The 14974-nt window shown below is 64.9% G+C and overlaps 2 protein-coding genes across 3 annotated transcripts; one reads left to right on the forward strand and one right to left on the reverse strand.

Annotated features, from left to right (window-relative positions):
- Nucleotides 1–381: 381 nt before the first annotated feature.
- Nucleotides 382–3164, forward strand: LOC132536450 (homeobox protein GBX-1-like). The gene is made up of 2 exons (XM_060184348.1): nucleotides 382–460; nucleotides 719–3164. The coding sequence occupies exons 1-2, from the start codon at nucleotides 382–384 to the stop codon at nucleotides 1261–1263; spliced, it is 624 nt and encodes a 207-aa protein (XP_060040331.1). The 3' UTR covers nucleotides 1264–3164.
- A 659-nt stretch (nucleotides 3165–3823) lies between these two features.
- LOC103125792 (arf-GAP with GTPase, ANK repeat and PH domain-containing protein 3) lies at nucleotides 3824–13854 on the reverse strand. Of its 2 annotated transcripts, XM_060184347.1 has the most exons (9): nucleotides 13714–13854; nucleotides 10709–10871; nucleotides 8410–8529; nucleotides 7077–7214; nucleotides 6009–6163; nucleotides 5823–5913; nucleotides 5292–5514; nucleotides 4469–4724; nucleotides 3824–4382 (listed from the first exon to the last, which is right to left on the reverse strand). In XM_060184347.1, exons 2-9 carry the CDS (start codon nucleotides 10863–10865, stop codon nucleotides 4191–4193), a joined length of 1332 nt encoding a protein of 443 aa, XP_060040330.1. In that variant the 5' UTR covers nucleotides 10866–10871; nucleotides 13714–13854; the 3' UTR covers nucleotides 3824–4190. The 2 variants fall into 2 exon arrangements, with proteins under 2 accessions (XP_060040330.1, XP_060040329.1); XM_060184346.1 differs by lacking the exon at nucleotides 7077–7214 and having other exon boundaries at nucleotides 13714–13829.
- Nucleotides 13855–14974: the final 1120 nt, after the last annotated feature.

The following is a 14974-nucleotide window of genomic DNA, read 5'->3' on the forward strand; positions in this document are numbered from 1 at the left end:
AATGGCCTCCAGGAGCAGTGGATTCATAGTGCAGGCACTGAGTCCCAGCAGTAACCCTGGAGGCAAAACCAAAACCAACCAAACAAAAAATGCTTGTGACACAGACAGCCCAGGACAAATCCGCATGTGTCTTTTTCCCCCACGGCTCCTTGTGCGGTGTCTACCACCCCCTCCCCGCCACCATGGCCCTTCTGCTCGTGGCTGACACGCCAGGCTGGCCCCTGGCTCTGGAACTGAGCGGAAAGAAAGGGCCAGGCTGGGGAGGGGGGGCTGGAGTGGGGACAGGCACCTGTGACTGCTGGAGGTCTGTGATGGGGCTGGGGGTGAGATGGCCGGTGGCAGAGTCGCCCAGGGCCTCTGGTAGCATCTCTGGTCCCCCAGATGCCGGGATTTGGGATGAATGTGGGACACTGGGCCACCCTACAGCCGCTTGTGGAAGTGAGCTTCCAGGCCAAGGAGGGTGACAGGTTGGGAGAGGGACAGAGGCTTTCAGGGCTGGGCAGATGGGTGCCAGAAGCCTCGGGGCAGCAGGGGAAGGGAGGCCCAGGAGCAAGGAGTCGGGGAGCACTTCTGTGAACACCCACAGAGCCTATTTCACCCCGGTGAAGTCTGCTGGTTAACGCCTCTCTCTCTCCCCCTTAACCTTGCTCCCCTCCCCACCTCACCTCTCCCCTCCATGCCCCCTTCTCCCTGCCACCCCCGCACCCCTGCACCCCAGCGGATGGGAAGGCCTACAGCTCTGACGAGGAGAAGCCCGAGGCCCCTGCAGCCAGCAGCGAGCAGGACGAGGAGGGCTCCGGGGGTGACAGTGAAGACGACAGCTTCCTGGACACAGCGGCCGGGGCCCCCGGGGCCCTGGCGGGGCCCGCACCCAAGCTGAAGGGAGGCCTGGGGACTGGCGCGGAAGAGGGGGCGCCCGTGGCCGCCGGGGTGGCGGCTCCGGGGGGCAAGAGCCGGCGGCGACGCACGGCGTTCACCAGCGAGCAGCTGCTGGAGCTGGAGAAGGAGTTCCACTGCAAGAAGTACCTGTCCCTCACGGAGCGCTCGCAGATCGCGCACGCCCTCAAGCTCAGCGAGGTGCAGGTCAAGATCTGGTTCCAGAACCGCCGCGCCAAGTGGAAGCGCATCAAGGCCGGCAACGTGAGCAGCCGCTCGGGGGAGCCCGTGAGGAACCCCAAGATTGTGGTACCCATCCCCGTGCACGTCAACAGGTTTGCGGTACGGAGCCAGCACCAACAGATGGAGCAGGGCACGCGGCCCTGAGCCCCGGGACGGGGGCGGGGGGGCACCGTGGACGCTGGGCTGGGGGTGCCGGCCCCCGGGGGCCCCACAGGCTGAGGAGTGGCCGGGCCCAGATTATTTATTTGTGTAAAGTGTACATATGGTGTGCCCCCCTCGGGGTCTCCCCCTGGGGTGCCCTGGTGCTCAGCCAGAGTTCCGTCTCGGCTCGCTGTCCGTGGTCCAAGCGCGGGCAGGGCCCTAGGCCGGCTGTCCCCGTGTCGCCCGTGTCAGCTGTCTCGACTGGCAGCTCTCTGCTTGTCCCTCTGCAGCCCGGTCTCCCTCTCACTGTGTCCCCAGAGGGACATGGAGGACCTGATTGGGTGTTGGGACCAGGGGCTCGGCCCGCGCTCACGGTAACACCACGGCTTGTCTGGGTCCTTCTCTGCCACGCTGTGATGTTCGAGGGCCATGGGACGGTACGGCACTGAGGTGAAGCTGGAGTGTCAACACTTCACTAAAGACCAGCTGAGGGGCCAGCTGAGGACAGGGCTGCGTGTGTGCCTCGGGGAAGCAGGGTGCGGGGGCCAGGGGCGGGGCACGCAGGTGAACTAAGGCTTTGCGAGCTCCTGGGAGCCACCACCATGCGGGAACACGGGCCTAGGGGGCCAAGCCCACCCCCCTCAGGAGGACCTCCATGCCTGCAGAGCCCGGACACGAGACCCACGGGGACACGTGGGATCAGGAAGAAACAGCCTTGGTTTGGGAGCAGAGACCGAGGCTGAGTGAGGCCGGGACGGGAGAGGACTCGGCCAGGGGCTCTCCCCAGAGTGGGGTGGGATGGGAGAGAGGCTCAGATTTTCTTATTCCCTCCCAGCAAGCTGGTCCCCCACACCCACTCCCACCACACCTCAGAGCAGACTCCAGCGGCTCCAGCAACGCAATAGCGCAGCCTGAGTTGGGTTCCAGTGATACACGCCAACCCAGGATGGGTCAGCAAGGTGCTAGGGTTCCGTTTCCCCTGGAAAGATCCAGACCCCCTCCCAATCCAGTCCGCAGCACCAGGGAGGTGTGGGCTTGAGTCAGAGAAGCCAGCTGAGGGGCTCTGGGTTCAGTGCCAGGGCGGAGACAGGGTGGGTGTACAGGCCAAGGGCTGCAGAGAACCAGTGGGAGCCAAGACCTTGCCATCACTGTCCCATGGACTCAGCTGCTCAAAGCCTCCTGCTGTCACCGGGCAGCTGTGCCCATTAGGGGACAGGAGGCAATGGCTGCTCTCAGCTTCTGCACCCCAGACTTCCCCCATGCACACATTCAGCCTGTCTCTGCTTTGCCCTCGTCCGTAGGCCCCTAGCAGCCTCGCAGGGGGGCTCTGGACTAAAAAAAAAAAATAAAATAAACAAACATCTGGTTTTCTCTGTGAACGGCCTCCCTCTTTACCGCACAAGGGCAGGTGCCCGGGAGAAGGCTGGGGCCCCGTGCTGGCGTCCCCAGGACAAGGGCCAGCAGACAAGGGCCAGGAACGGAGCTCGGCCCCACGTGGTTCTGGGGTCACAGCAGCATCCAGTCAAGAAGCAAAGCTGGGGCCCTGATCAAACCCCCACATCGGCAACAGGTTGTCGGATCGGAAGCGGCTGTCCCACCATCAGTCACCTCCTTCCTTCCCTTTGGAGAGCAGCATCCAGGAGCCAGGTGGTAGAGCCCCTGACAGAACCCACCTGTTCCCATATGCAAGGACCCGGGTTCAAACCCCCGGCCCCCACCTACAGGATGGAAGCTTCACAAGTAGGGAAGCAGGGCGGCGGGTGTTTCTTCTCTCTGCTCTTTAGCTCATATTAAAAAAAAAAAAATTAAGAGTAGTATTTTGGGGGCTGGATGGTGCTGGTTAAGCACACACATTATCAAGTGCAAAAACATGGGTTCAAGCCCCCGGTCCCCAACTGCAGGAGGGAAGTTTCACAAGCTGTGAAACAGGTCTGCAGGTGTTTTCTTCCTAGCTCCTCCTCCTCTCTAATTTTCTCTGTCTTGTCAAATAAAATAGAAGGGGCGGGGAGGTCTCTGGGAGTAGTGGATCCATAGTGTCAGCACCAAGCTTTAGCAAGAACCCTGATGGCAAGAAAACAATAAAGGAGTGCCAGGCTAGAGAGGCAGCATAATGGTTCTGCAAAAAGCCTCTCATGCCTAAGGCTCCAAAGGCTCCAGGTTCAGTCTCCAGCACCACCATCAGCCAGAGCTGAGCAGTGCCCTGGTAATAAAAGTTCAAACACCAGTGCCCAGGCGTGTGGCCTTGACTTAGATGCTAAGCACCCAGCCCGTGGGGTTTCCCCTGTAAGGCCCCTGCTCTGCCCAGGAGGTGTCTGTGCCCTCCAGTGAGTGCTGACCGGCTGGGGTGTGGCCTGCGGCCACTGGCCAAAATGAACAGACGCCTAGGGTAAGGCAGCAATGGGCCCGTCCACTTCCAGCAGGGGAGGAGGGCTGAGAGTGAGGGCAGGAGGCTGGACTTGGGGGTGGAGGTGGGGGGTGGTCAGGAGGGAAGAAAGAAGCTCTTGGCAGGGCAGGGGAGGAACCGGGGTACGTTTCTGAAAGGTGAGAGAGGTGCCGGGGAGACAAGGGGCCACACACATCTGGTTTATTGGCTCAACACACACACACACACACCAAATCTGCACACAAACATAAATATTCCAATGTACAAATTTACACGGGGCTCCCAGCTCCCCTCTTCCATCTAGCATCCCCCCTCCATGCCGGTCCACCTGCATGTGGGCGGCGGGGGGGGGGGGGGGGGAGGCTGTTGCTAGGAGGAAGGAGTATGCAGGAAGGAGAGGTCCCGCTCCCCTCTCTCCGGGCACCTCCGGGGTTCCTGTCCCCCGTGGCGGCGCCCAGGCAGGGGTACCGTGGCAGGATCCTCCTAGTTCCTCCCCTCGCTGGTGCTCCCCAGGCCCCGGGGTGCTCCTGTCCCCCCCCCCCAGGTCTCAGAGGAGGCTGGGACTGCGATGCAGCTCGCCAGAGGAGCCACTGCCGTTGGCAGGCGTGGGTGCCAGGCCACCCTCCCCGGGGCAGCCGTGCTGGAGCAGGATGTCAGCGCACTCCTGGCTGCCGGCGCGGCGGGCGTAGGCCAGGGGCGTGAGGCCCCGCGCGTCCCGGCTCCTCACGTCCACGCCGTACTGTGGGGGGAAAAAGGAAGCAAGGCGGGTTGGTGGCCGGCCGGGGCCGCCGGGGACCCACCGGGGACGCCCCCTCTAACACCCACCCAGATGAGCAGCTGCGTGAAGACCACGTTGGCCATGGCGCTGGACAGGTGCAGGGCCGTGCGGCCGTCGCCATCGCCGTAGGTCTCGTTCACCTCCTCCTTGGAGCCGTGCGCCAGCAGTGTCACCAGCAGCCGCAGGTCGTCCTCCACCACTGCCCGCAGCAGCTGTTGGCCCAGCGGCACGTCCGAGCCGGGCAGCGGCGCAAGGAAGCGTTTCTGCTCATACTTGGCCCGGATCCAGCGCTCCTTCTCCTCCCTGGGGGGCAGCCGGGGGCATGAGGCAGGCAGGGCCCCTACCCCAGGGACGGGCTGGGGGACACCAAAGGGCCCGGGGACAGTAACAAGGGTGGCCAGGGGGCAGCGTGAGGCGGGCAGGGCCCTGGGGACATGCTGGGGACACCAATGGGCCCAGGGACAGTAGCAAGGGTGGCCAGGGGGCAGCGTGAGGTGGGCAGGGCCCCTATCACCTGGGCGGGCTGGGGGCACACAGGGTCCAGGGACAGTGGGCCGCAGCATGAGAAGGGGCCGAAAGGGCTGAGAGCAGGCAGGAGGCCCCTCACCCCTGGGGACGGGCTGGGGACATGCAAGGTCCAGGGACGGTGGGGTATTAGCAGGAGGAGGGGCCCCTGGGGCCGCGAGGGCTGTGAGGCACTCGCTTATCTGAACCCCGACTGAACAAAGGGGGCGCGGGGCCTATCTGCCTCCCATTCTCCCCATCTCCGCCTGCCCAGACGATAGCGGCCACACTGAGTGACAGGCCAGGGGAGGAGGCCGCCGGCCGAGCTGACCCCGTGACCCCGCCCTCCCCCACCGGACGGCTCACCTGCAGGCGTCTGGCCCCGGTTTGGTGTAGCCGTCCACGGCGCCCTCCCACACGCTGTTGGCCAGGGCATTGCCCATGGCGGTCATGACGGCCAGCAGCTCCGGCGGCCAGTTGTCCAGGTCCAGGGAGCGCACACGGGAAAGGTGGGCACCCAGGTGGCGGTGGGTCCCCGAGCACTCGATGCACATGAGGGCCCCCAGGTTCAGGCTGGCCCAGTCGGGGTCTGTGGGGAGGACGGTGAGGAGGCCAGGAGGGGCCGGGGACCCCCGCCTGACTGCCCACCCTGCACCCCACTCACTGGGGGGACATATTAATGAGGGCCCCCACCCACTCACTGGGGGGATGTATTAATGAGGACCCCACCCCACTGACTGGAGGGACATTAATATGGGGGACCCCACCCCACTGACTGGAGGGACATATTAATATGGGGGAATCCCACCCCACTGACTAGAGGGACATGTTAATATGGGGGATCCCACCCCACTGACTAGAGGGACATATTAATACGGGGGACCCCACCCCACTTACTGGGGGCGTCGCAGTCAATGCAAAAGCTGTTTCCACGGACAGTGCGCACGGCCTGCACGGCCAGAGCTGCGTTCTGGTTCCCCAGTCGGTTCTGCCGGGGGGGGGGGGGGGGGGGGAGGGTCGTCAGGTCCATGGGGTGGCCTGGGAGCCCTCGGTCCCGTCCCCCCACCCCTCCCCTGTGCCCACCTTGTCTTTGGTGCTGCGGCAGCCCTGCAGGCTGGCGAGGATCTGGGCCTGTACACTCTGCACCCACAGCTCCCGCTCCTCTGCCGTGGACGCCTCGAAGTGCCACGTCTGCCCGGTGAGGGAGACCACCACGAACTCGAAGGACTCCTCAGCCTCTGCAAGGGGCCAGCGGGCGAGTCAGGGGGGCACCATGGCCCCCTGAGCACGGCCCCCCTCTCGCTCCCGGCCACCACCTGTGGGGTCTGGGCACTGGGCAGTGGGTGGGCCCAAGTCAGGCGGGCAAGTCCTGGAGTGTGGGGCGGGGGGGGGGGGGTGCAGGGGGATGGGTGTGGGTGCAGGGGGGTGGGGGCGGGTGCAGGGGGGCGGGTGCCATCCATACATGTCGGCTGCAGCAGCCTCATTTTGCAGCCCATTAAACCCAATATTCCTGACGGCGGCAGCGAGGGCTCCTGGGAGCCGGGCCTCCCCCACCGCCCTGCGAGGAAGGGGCTTCCTCCACCGACGGGCGTGCACACCAGCCCCGATCCTGGCCCCCTGCCCTGCCCTGCCCGCCCCCCCCCCCCCCCCCCCCCGGCGGGACGATCCTTCCCCGAGGTCACGGCTCAAGGCCACCACCGTCCCTACCCAGGTCACGGTGGGAGGGGGCATTCGGACTCCCCATTACACCACGACGTCCGCTCACAGTCCCAACCACCTCCTGGGACTTCCTGAGCCAAGGGCAGGTGCGTCTCCACACCCCAGCACTACCCACCTTCCCACACACCCCCACCCCTGCACGTAACGGAAACGAGAAACCATACACGCACGCACACACGCGCGAGGCAGAGACTCCAAGGCCCCTGGAGAGGGACCCTCTGGAGGGTCCAAGCACCTACTGTGTGCCCAGCACCCCACCTATCAGTGGGTGGGTGACACGGTGGCAGCCCCTGCTTTGCACCAAGAACAGTGGTCAGCCCTTCCGGCCGGGGACCCGCGGTGGGGAGGACAGGGTGGCTCACTGGGTCCCGACCCTGAGCCCCGCTCGCTGCCCACGGCTGCCCGGCTCTTCCTCCCGGAGGACCCCCTGACCTTCAGTAGCACTGCTGGGGCCATCTGGTCTGGGGGTCCCGCTGCTTTTTTTCCTCCAGTGCTTCTTCCGGTTGGAGTGGGGAGATGGGGGGGGCTCCAGCTTGGGGCTGGAACTGAGCACCTCAGCGGGGCCACTGGCTGGGAGGGGAGAGGCGGACACATGTGGGGAGCCCCACCCCGGAGCCTACCTGCCTCCCCCCAGTACCCCTGCCCCAGAGCCGCCTAGCCCCCCCTCCCCGCCCAACCGCCACCTTGACAGAGGGACAGGGGCGCAGCGGGGGGACGGGCCTCTGCAGCCGGGACTCACGGGGAGCTGGAGCCCCAGCAGCTCCGCACCAAATTTATCCTCAATCACACTCCCTGCTCCTCACAATTAATAGCAGAATTAGAAACAATCAGGGAGCTGCCTAATTACTGTCAATTAGAGCGCGCTAATCAAGCTCGCGGCTCCCACACCCCGCCCGGTGTGCAACACTAAATGTCAAACTTCATTAGAGGCAGACGGGCTCCCGCCCGCCCTGTCCGCCAGATTCCACAGAGCCCCGGCTGCTGGGCTGGGTGCCCGAGACCAAGCTCAGCACCCAGCACCACCACCCTCCCCCACCACCACCCTCGTAATACTCAGCAGAGCCCCTGCTGCCGGGCTGGACGCCCTGAGACCCACTTAGTACCCAGGAGTCCCCCTCAGAGTCAACCGAGCCCCAGCTGCTGGGCTGGGCACCCCAAACCCTCCCCCAGCACCCAGGTGCCCCCTCCCCGACTCAGCAGAGCCCCAGCTGCCAGGCTAGGCGCCCCAAGACCCCCTCAGCACCCAGCAGCCCCCCAGAGCGCCTGGTTCCTGCCTGCCCTCAGAGCTCAGCGGGGAGGTGAGGGCTCCTGAAGCAGCAAGATCTGGCCGATCTGGGGGAGCGCAGGCAGCAGCGCTCACCATCTCCCCCTCCCTTAGGAAGGGAGCTGCCCGCAGCCATGGACAGCAGGACGGCTGGACAGAAGAAGCAGGGGAGAGAGAGGAGGGCAGGGGGCCTCTCTAGGCAGTGTGTGTGTTGGGGGCACAAGGACCCTGCTCCCAGGCAGTCACTTGCCACCCTCAGCAGAGCCGGCAGCCCCCAGCCAACCTCCCACTCCTCTGCTTCTCTGTCCCCCGCCGGGAGGCTGATGAGCTGGCAGCGCGGGGGGCTGATGGGTTGCGGGAGCTGCCACCAGCGCCGCCTGGGGGAGGGGGCGGGGAGCTGCGGAGGGTCTGCAGACCCCCGAGCGGGGGAGAGGGGCCGCAGGGGCCCGGGGGGGGCCACAGCCCCGCTCCCCACCTGCCCCGGGCACTGGGCCCGCGTACCTGGGGGCAGCGCAGCGGCCTCACTCCACTGGTCGGCGCTGGACACAGAGCAGGAACGCTGGTGCAGACCCTCAGGGCGCGGGCCGGCCCAGGCAGGGCTGCTGGAGGAGTGGGGGGCACCTGGAGGGGTGGGGAAGGGTCAGGCCGGCAAGGGCGGTGAGCACCGCAACCCCAGGCCTGAGGCAGGATGCTGAGGGAGAGGGGGGCGGGGCTCACAGCACAGAGACCTGGATGCCCCCTCCTCTGCAGAAACTGTCCCCACATGTCCTGGGTTAGGAGGGGGTATGGAGAGGACACATCCCAGCCCGCCGGCCCTGTGGCCCTGCGGTATAGCAAGATCCCCCCATCCGGCCACCAGCCCCCCTTCCTGCCCAGGCCCTGCCCCACACCCCGGCCTGCAGATGCCATTTGCTGCGTCTAAGCTTTACTGCCATTCTGACGAGAACTAAGTGTATCAAATTCAAGTAATTATGTCTAATTAGTATTAGTAATTATCCTGTTGGGCTGGAGAAAATTAATCTTTCAGTTCCCATCAGGGAGAAGCGGCAGAGGCAAGGGGGACCGGCGGCGCCAGGGGCCTGGCCCAGCGGGCAGCGGGCAGAACAGAACCCAGCACCAGCCCAGGCCTGGGGGTGTGGGAGGGTGGGAAGAACCCAGAGGCCCAACAGGCTGGCCAGAAAGGCAGCTGGGCTGGACAGGGGGGACGGGGGGGGGGGGGGGGACAGAGGGGACAGGACCAGCCCTACGAGCGAGGGAACAAGCGAACCACCAGCCGAGTGCTGGGAGCCGGGGAGGGGAGTTCTGAGCTGAAGAAGCCACCGGAAACTTCCTCAGGGGTGCCATGGACCCCAACACCACGGGCAGCAGGTAATTCTGCTTCTCTCGCCTCTGCCAGGACCCACCCACGGCCGGAGCGGGCACACAGCAGGTGCTCAGGACAGACTGCAGGACAGCCCCCACCTAGTTCCCAGGCCCCCCAGGCCCCAGGCGACGTGCCACCATCACCCAGGCACACCCACGCCTTGGGGGTCGGGCCCCTGCCCCTCCCCACCCCCCCGCAATCCCCCACCCAAGACCTCGCAGGCCCCACTTCCTCTCCGGCCGCCCGAGCCCCAGCTCCAGGGAAGGCCTGTGTGTTCCTCTTTCTTTGTTAATTCTCCCCTCATTACGCCTGCAGCCCCGCCATCAGCGTGCACTGTAATTGTCGAATTTGATGCTAATGATTAATGAATTAAACATGGAGCCATCAATTAGTCCTCGGAGAATAATCCTGCATAAAGCAGCGGATAATGTAATTACAGTAACAAAGATAATGAGATGTTAACATCGCCCGGTGCACGGAGGGAGACTCGTGTGTGTGCGTGCCTGCACCCGCCCGCCCGGTGTCACGGCTTGGCTGGGACTCGGGGACCCACCCGGCCTGGGCTCTGGGCCCATGCCGCACTCCCACCCAGAGGACACCTCGGCTGGGTGGCCCTCCATCTGGAGGTACCCAGGGGCCAGGCCTCCTACCCCCAGGTGACACCACCACCTCCCCTCCTGGGGTACAGAGGCCTGCCACCCTCCAGGGGCCCCGAGCTGGGCCCTCTCGTCACCCCAAGGTGACCATGGCTACAAGCCTCAGACTCCCCATCTCGTCCACTCAACTCCCCGCCTGCCCGGCTGGGCTGGACAAGGGACTAGGAATCCCCACGCAGCGCCCCACACGGCCTCCCAGTCTCCAACCTCACAGGCCAACCTCTCCCCTTCACCCCGCACAGGCAGGCTTCCTGGCCAGAAACAGTGGCAGGAATTCAGTCAGACCTCCTAGGCCTGAGGATGCCCCCAAGGGTGCTGGGGGTGTGTGTAGCAGGGGTGCAGACCAGTGCTCACGCCCACTCCTCAAACTGGGGTGTGCCCGGCCCCCATCACTGCACTCAGCAGAAGCACCCTTCTATGCCATGTGCCCCCAATGGAAGGTGGTGCCAGGGCAGGGGCTGGGCATGGAAAAAGAGGGGCTGCTGGTCTAAATGGTGGGGAGACTGGGGTCCCAGGAGGAAACTTAGTAACTGGGGGTGGGAGGCTGGACACCCCCCACAGAACAAGGGCTTCAGGGGACAGGCAGGAGGGTGGCACCACCAGAGTCACGTAACCACCTGGAAAGGCCTGACTGGCCCTGCCCAGACCCCCCCCCCATCCCTGCTCCTGTCAGCTCAGCGGAGACGGCCAGGGGGACCACTACCCTTCTCAGCTCCAACAGCCCCACCCCAACAGCCCCCAACCTGGCCCCCACACCCGTCCATGGCTGGCAGCCCCTCACCTGTGCCCCCGCCCGGCTGTGAGCCGCTCCGTTCAGGCCCGCTGGCCCGGGGGCTGGTGCCAGGGGCGGTGACAGGTGTGGCCCGGGGCATCCTCTTCCCGGGCACCTTCACGGTGGTCCGCAGAAGGTCGATCTCCTTGCCGTGGACATTCTGCATGTAGTCCTAGGACAGAGAGGCGGCCGTCAGTGCCGCAGCTCCTGCCCCACCCACCCCAGCAGGCCTCCCAGAGGGGCCCCTGGCCAGACTCCAAGGGATGAGGCCCGGGGTGCCAGGGGCCGGTCACCCCAGCTTCCAGAAGCCTCCCTCCCCCGGGGTGGGCCAGGAGCCCAGTCCTGGTGCCCACAGCAGGCAGTGCACAGTCCTTATGGTCAGCCAGGGACAGTCCATCTCCTAGTGTGCACGGGGGGCCCGTGCCACCCACCCCTCCAGCCACCTCTCCCAGCCCAGAGCCAACAACTCTTGTGCCCAGGGAGGCCCATGGTGCTGCCTGCCAGGCCAGCACCCCAGGGACCCCGGAAAGCCCGAGAAAGGGACAGATACAGACACATGGCGGGGGCAGGAGAGGACATTCCCATCCACTTCTCCTTCCTTCCATCTCCCACAGATTCTGCCTCCTACCTCCAGGGTCCCCTGCCCAGCACCCCCAAGCAGGACGGTTTTCTGAGCACAAATTTGGGGCAGTGCCACTGACTGCTCCTAGCACACAGATGGACAGACAGACTTGCTGGACCCAGAGAGCACCCCCAGGATGGGGGGGGGGCGCTGTTCCCTGTCCTACTTGCCCCTTTCCCGGCTCTGCCCAGCTGGCCTGTCACCTGCCACCACCACCCCCCAAAACTGTCTAGTTCCTGGGAGAGGTGACATGCAGGGACAGGCCAGGGAGTCTTACCAGGGGCTCCAGGGATTCCCCAAAGTATTAGGACAAGGGACCGCCCCCCCCCCCCCCCAGAAAGGGACCATGAGGGCCCAAGGAGCGAGGTGAATGTGGGCACTGCCACGCTGGATGGGGCAGACAGACAGCACCAACACCAGGACATTGCTACAGGTGGGGTTACTGGGGCGGGAGGGTGGGGTGGTGGTGTCAGGGAGGGAGGACAACCAGAATTCTAGCCTCCCCCCACTCCCCGTCACTCCAGCAAACCCTGAGTGGCCCTCCCTCTTGGTCACTGCAATCAGGCTCTTGGCCGTGAGGATCCCTTGTCCCCATCTCAGACCCCCAAGAAAACGAGCCCTGTAAGTCCCTCAACCCCCAGCCCTGCCTGTAGCCCCATGTCCTGACGGGCCTCCCCATCTTGAGGGACTGGTCCAGACAGCTGTCAACAGCTGGCAGGGCCAGAGGCACAGCTGTGGGGCCTCTGGGTGGGGGGGGACAGGGTCCGCTTCAGTTCACAAGGAGGTCAGAGCCACCAGGCCCCGACCCTCCAGCCCTGGCCCAGGGCTCTGCCGGGAAGACGGGGAGGCGGCCAGGGAGGCCCGGCCCTGTGGGGGCATCCTGGGCCCACCCAGGAGAAGCACCCTCGCAGCAGGCAGGACTGGGGACCTGGGGACAGAGTCCCTCCGTCAGCAGAACGGGGTTCCGGCAGTGGTGGCTCGGCGGCTCGGGGGAACGGTCACCACCACGCTGCCTTTATTACCCGCCATCAAACAGCAATTTCTTCCCCAGCCTCCTCGCTAATTACCCAGCCCGCGTTCTCATCTCGTTTTATTACTGGAATTAACAACGAGTTCAGAGCGTGGAAAGCTATTAAGATGTGTGATTAAGCCACATTCAATTAGTTTCTACAAACAATTTAATTGATGTTGCAGATAGAATTAACAGAAGGTGATTGTGTAGATGGCTCCGCTGGCAGCCAAACGGGGGAGGCCGCGGCAGGCGCGAGGGCCAGGCAGGGGTCGGGGGCCGGCCCCTCGGTCTGCCCACGCACGCCCACGGGGCTACCGGGCCTGCCATTGGTCAAGCCAGGGGCCTGAGGGTGAGCCATAGAGTCACGGGACACTGAACGGAAACGGCCCCCGAGGGAAGCCGGGGTGGAGAAAGAAGGAGTGTGTGGAGTCCACTGGGGCCTGAGAGGAGCCACGAACAGGGAGCAGGGAGAGCCAGAGGGCTCGTCCCAGCCGGAAGGGGCTCAGACCCCTGCTGTCGCTTCTGTGTGACACCTGCCACCCATATTCGCCCGGACGGACATCAAGGCCCGGCCAGAGCCGTGGCACAACTCAACAGGTGTCCCACATCCCCACCCAGGGTCGGTCACTAGAGTCTAGACAGGCCACTCCTCTCCTGCTGTCCCACCACTCAAAGTTGGAAGCCAGCACCACCCAGGCCGGCCCTTCCTCTGAGCCCCAGTGACCACCCCCAACACCCAGAGGGGCAGAACAGGGAGAAGGGGGCTCTGGGAACATGCCAGCAGGCGCTACTATGCCCTTGGGCTGTGGCCTCCCGGCTGAGTGGATACACTCAGGCAGTGCTGCTCTGGGCCTGGCCCCCAGCGCCCTGTCCTGCTGCCCCCAGCACTTCTCAAGAGCTCCCCAGCTGCCCACAGGACCCAGGTTTATGTGGCCAGACAACTGGGTGTCCAGTGTGGCCCCCAACTCCCCAGAAGGCGGGTGTCTGTCTGTCTGTCTGTTTGTGACAGGCTGTCCTGAGCCACAGCACACAGGCCAGACAGGACGCTGCCCACTGGCCCTCACAGCCTGGCATCCCCGAGGCCTCCCGGGCAGTCACTCAGGACAGGTGACAGAGGGGCCTGTGGGCAGGGCTGGGCGACCCCCCACACGATGCTGCAGGGCCTTCACAGGAGAACTCATTAGGCCCACAGTGGGGTGGTGACAGAGATGGATTCCGGTGACAGCTGTGCCTGAGCCACACAGGAAGAGGGAGCGGAGGGGGGCACGAGGCCCCCAGTCACGGTCAAGCCCCAGGGCCACGCCCCCGGCCCACCCAGGGCCTCTCCCCTGCGAGCACCCCAGCTCGGTGGCCGCCATGCCCCCCGGCCCCAGGACTCACGTGCAGGCTAGGGTGGTAGGTGAGCAGCCCGTTGTCACACAGGGTCACGTACTTCTTCTTCCACTCCTTGTTCAGAGACTTACCGCTCCGCTTCAACAAGATGCCCTGGGGGCAGGGGACAGTCAGGCAGACGGCACCCCACCTTCCAGCCCCTGTGGGGGGCTCTAGCCCCAACACCCAGGAAGGGCCCAGACCACAGCTTCCACACCCAGGGAGTTCAGCCCACACAACTCCCTCCCAGGACTGAGGGTGGAGGGGGCAGGGGTGGCAGTGGCAGTGGGGAGGGGGTGGCCATCTGTCCTCGGTGGCACCCCCTAGATGGAGCAGAGGACCCCAGGCCTCTGTCCCCCTCCAACACACACTGAGAGTACAGGGGTGGGGGGGCGTGGCCACTTGGGGGTCAGTGTGCACCAGAAGGGGGACCAGAAGGGTCCCCAAGAGCAGCCTCAGGGGCAGGGTCAAGTCCGGGGGCAACAGGATGGACAGCAGCCAAGGGAGAGCCGCTTCCTGACATCCATCCTCACGGGAGTCAAAAAAGAGAACTGGAGGTGGGGGGCAGGGGACAGCTCAGTAGGGAGGAGCCCTGCCTTGCCATGTGCTCGCCCCGATTCAAGCCCCGATTCAAGGCCCGGCACCACACAGGAGCTGACATGGTATCACAGCAAGCTCAGGTGCTGTGGATGCTGTCTGTCTGTCTGCCTTCCTCTCTGTCTGTCTCCCTCTCTGTCTGTCTCCCTCTCTGTCTGTCTCCCTCTCTGTCTGTCTAGCTCTCTGTCTGTCTGCCTCCCTCTCTGTCTGTCTGCCTCCCTCTCTGTCTGTCTGCCTCCCTCTCTGTCTGCCTGTCTGTCTCTCTCTCCGTCTGCAGACAGGGGAGGTCGGTTGCTGTAAGACAGAACGGGATGAAAAGATGAGCAGAGAGGTGGGGGCCTAAGTTTGCCCCCCAGCCTCGCAGGGAAGATGGGGGTTCAGTCCCAGCCTCTGCCTCAACAGTTCACCCCTCTGACCCCAAGCATGGAGGTGAGGCCGTGAGGTCAGCAAGGCTGGAGACATGTCTGGCCTGCCTGGGGAACCCCAGCCTCCTACAGTGCTCATGGGACCCTGCTAGGTGACATGTGGCTAGAACGTTCCAGAAAGCCTGTTGGCACAGGGAGGAAGGAGCAGCCTGGGAACCTTCTCTGGACTGGTGCCCACTTCCTCACAGGACAGGACAGAGCCCCCAGGAACGGCCCAGCTGCCAGGCCCCTCATCTTCGCCGGGTCCC

Source organism: Erinaceus europaeus, unplaced genomic scaffold (assembly GCF_950295315.1).
Source record: "Erinaceus europaeus unplaced genomic scaffold, mEriEur2.1 scaffold_1256, whole genome shotgun sequence".
Taxonomy (NCBI): domain Eukaryota; kingdom Metazoa; phylum Chordata; class Mammalia; order Eulipotyphla; family Erinaceidae; genus Erinaceus; species Erinaceus europaeus.

Bases quoted from the DNA above. Each gene is read 5' to 3' on its own strand.
- LOC132536450 (XM_060184348.1), top strand. From the start codon at position 382: ATGCCGGGATTTGGGATGAATGTGGGACACTGGGCCACCCTACAGCCG. The intron at 461-718 runs GTGACAGGTTGG...CCTGCACCCCAG, and splicing joins GAGCTTCCAGGCCAAGGAGG to CGGATGGGAAGGCCTACAGC.
- LOC103125792 (XM_060184347.1), bottom strand. From the start codon at position 10,865: ATGCAGAATGTCCACGGCAAGGAGATCGACCTTCTGCGGACCACCGTG. The intron at 5,515-5,822 runs GTAAGTGGGGTG...TCCTCCCCACAG, and splicing joins CATTGACTGCGACGCCCCCA to ACCCCGACTGGGCCAGCCTG. The intron at 4,725-5,291 runs GTGAGCCGTCCG...GCTGCCCCCCAG, and splicing joins CCGGGGCCAGACGCCTGCAG to GGAGGAGAAGGAGCGCTGGA.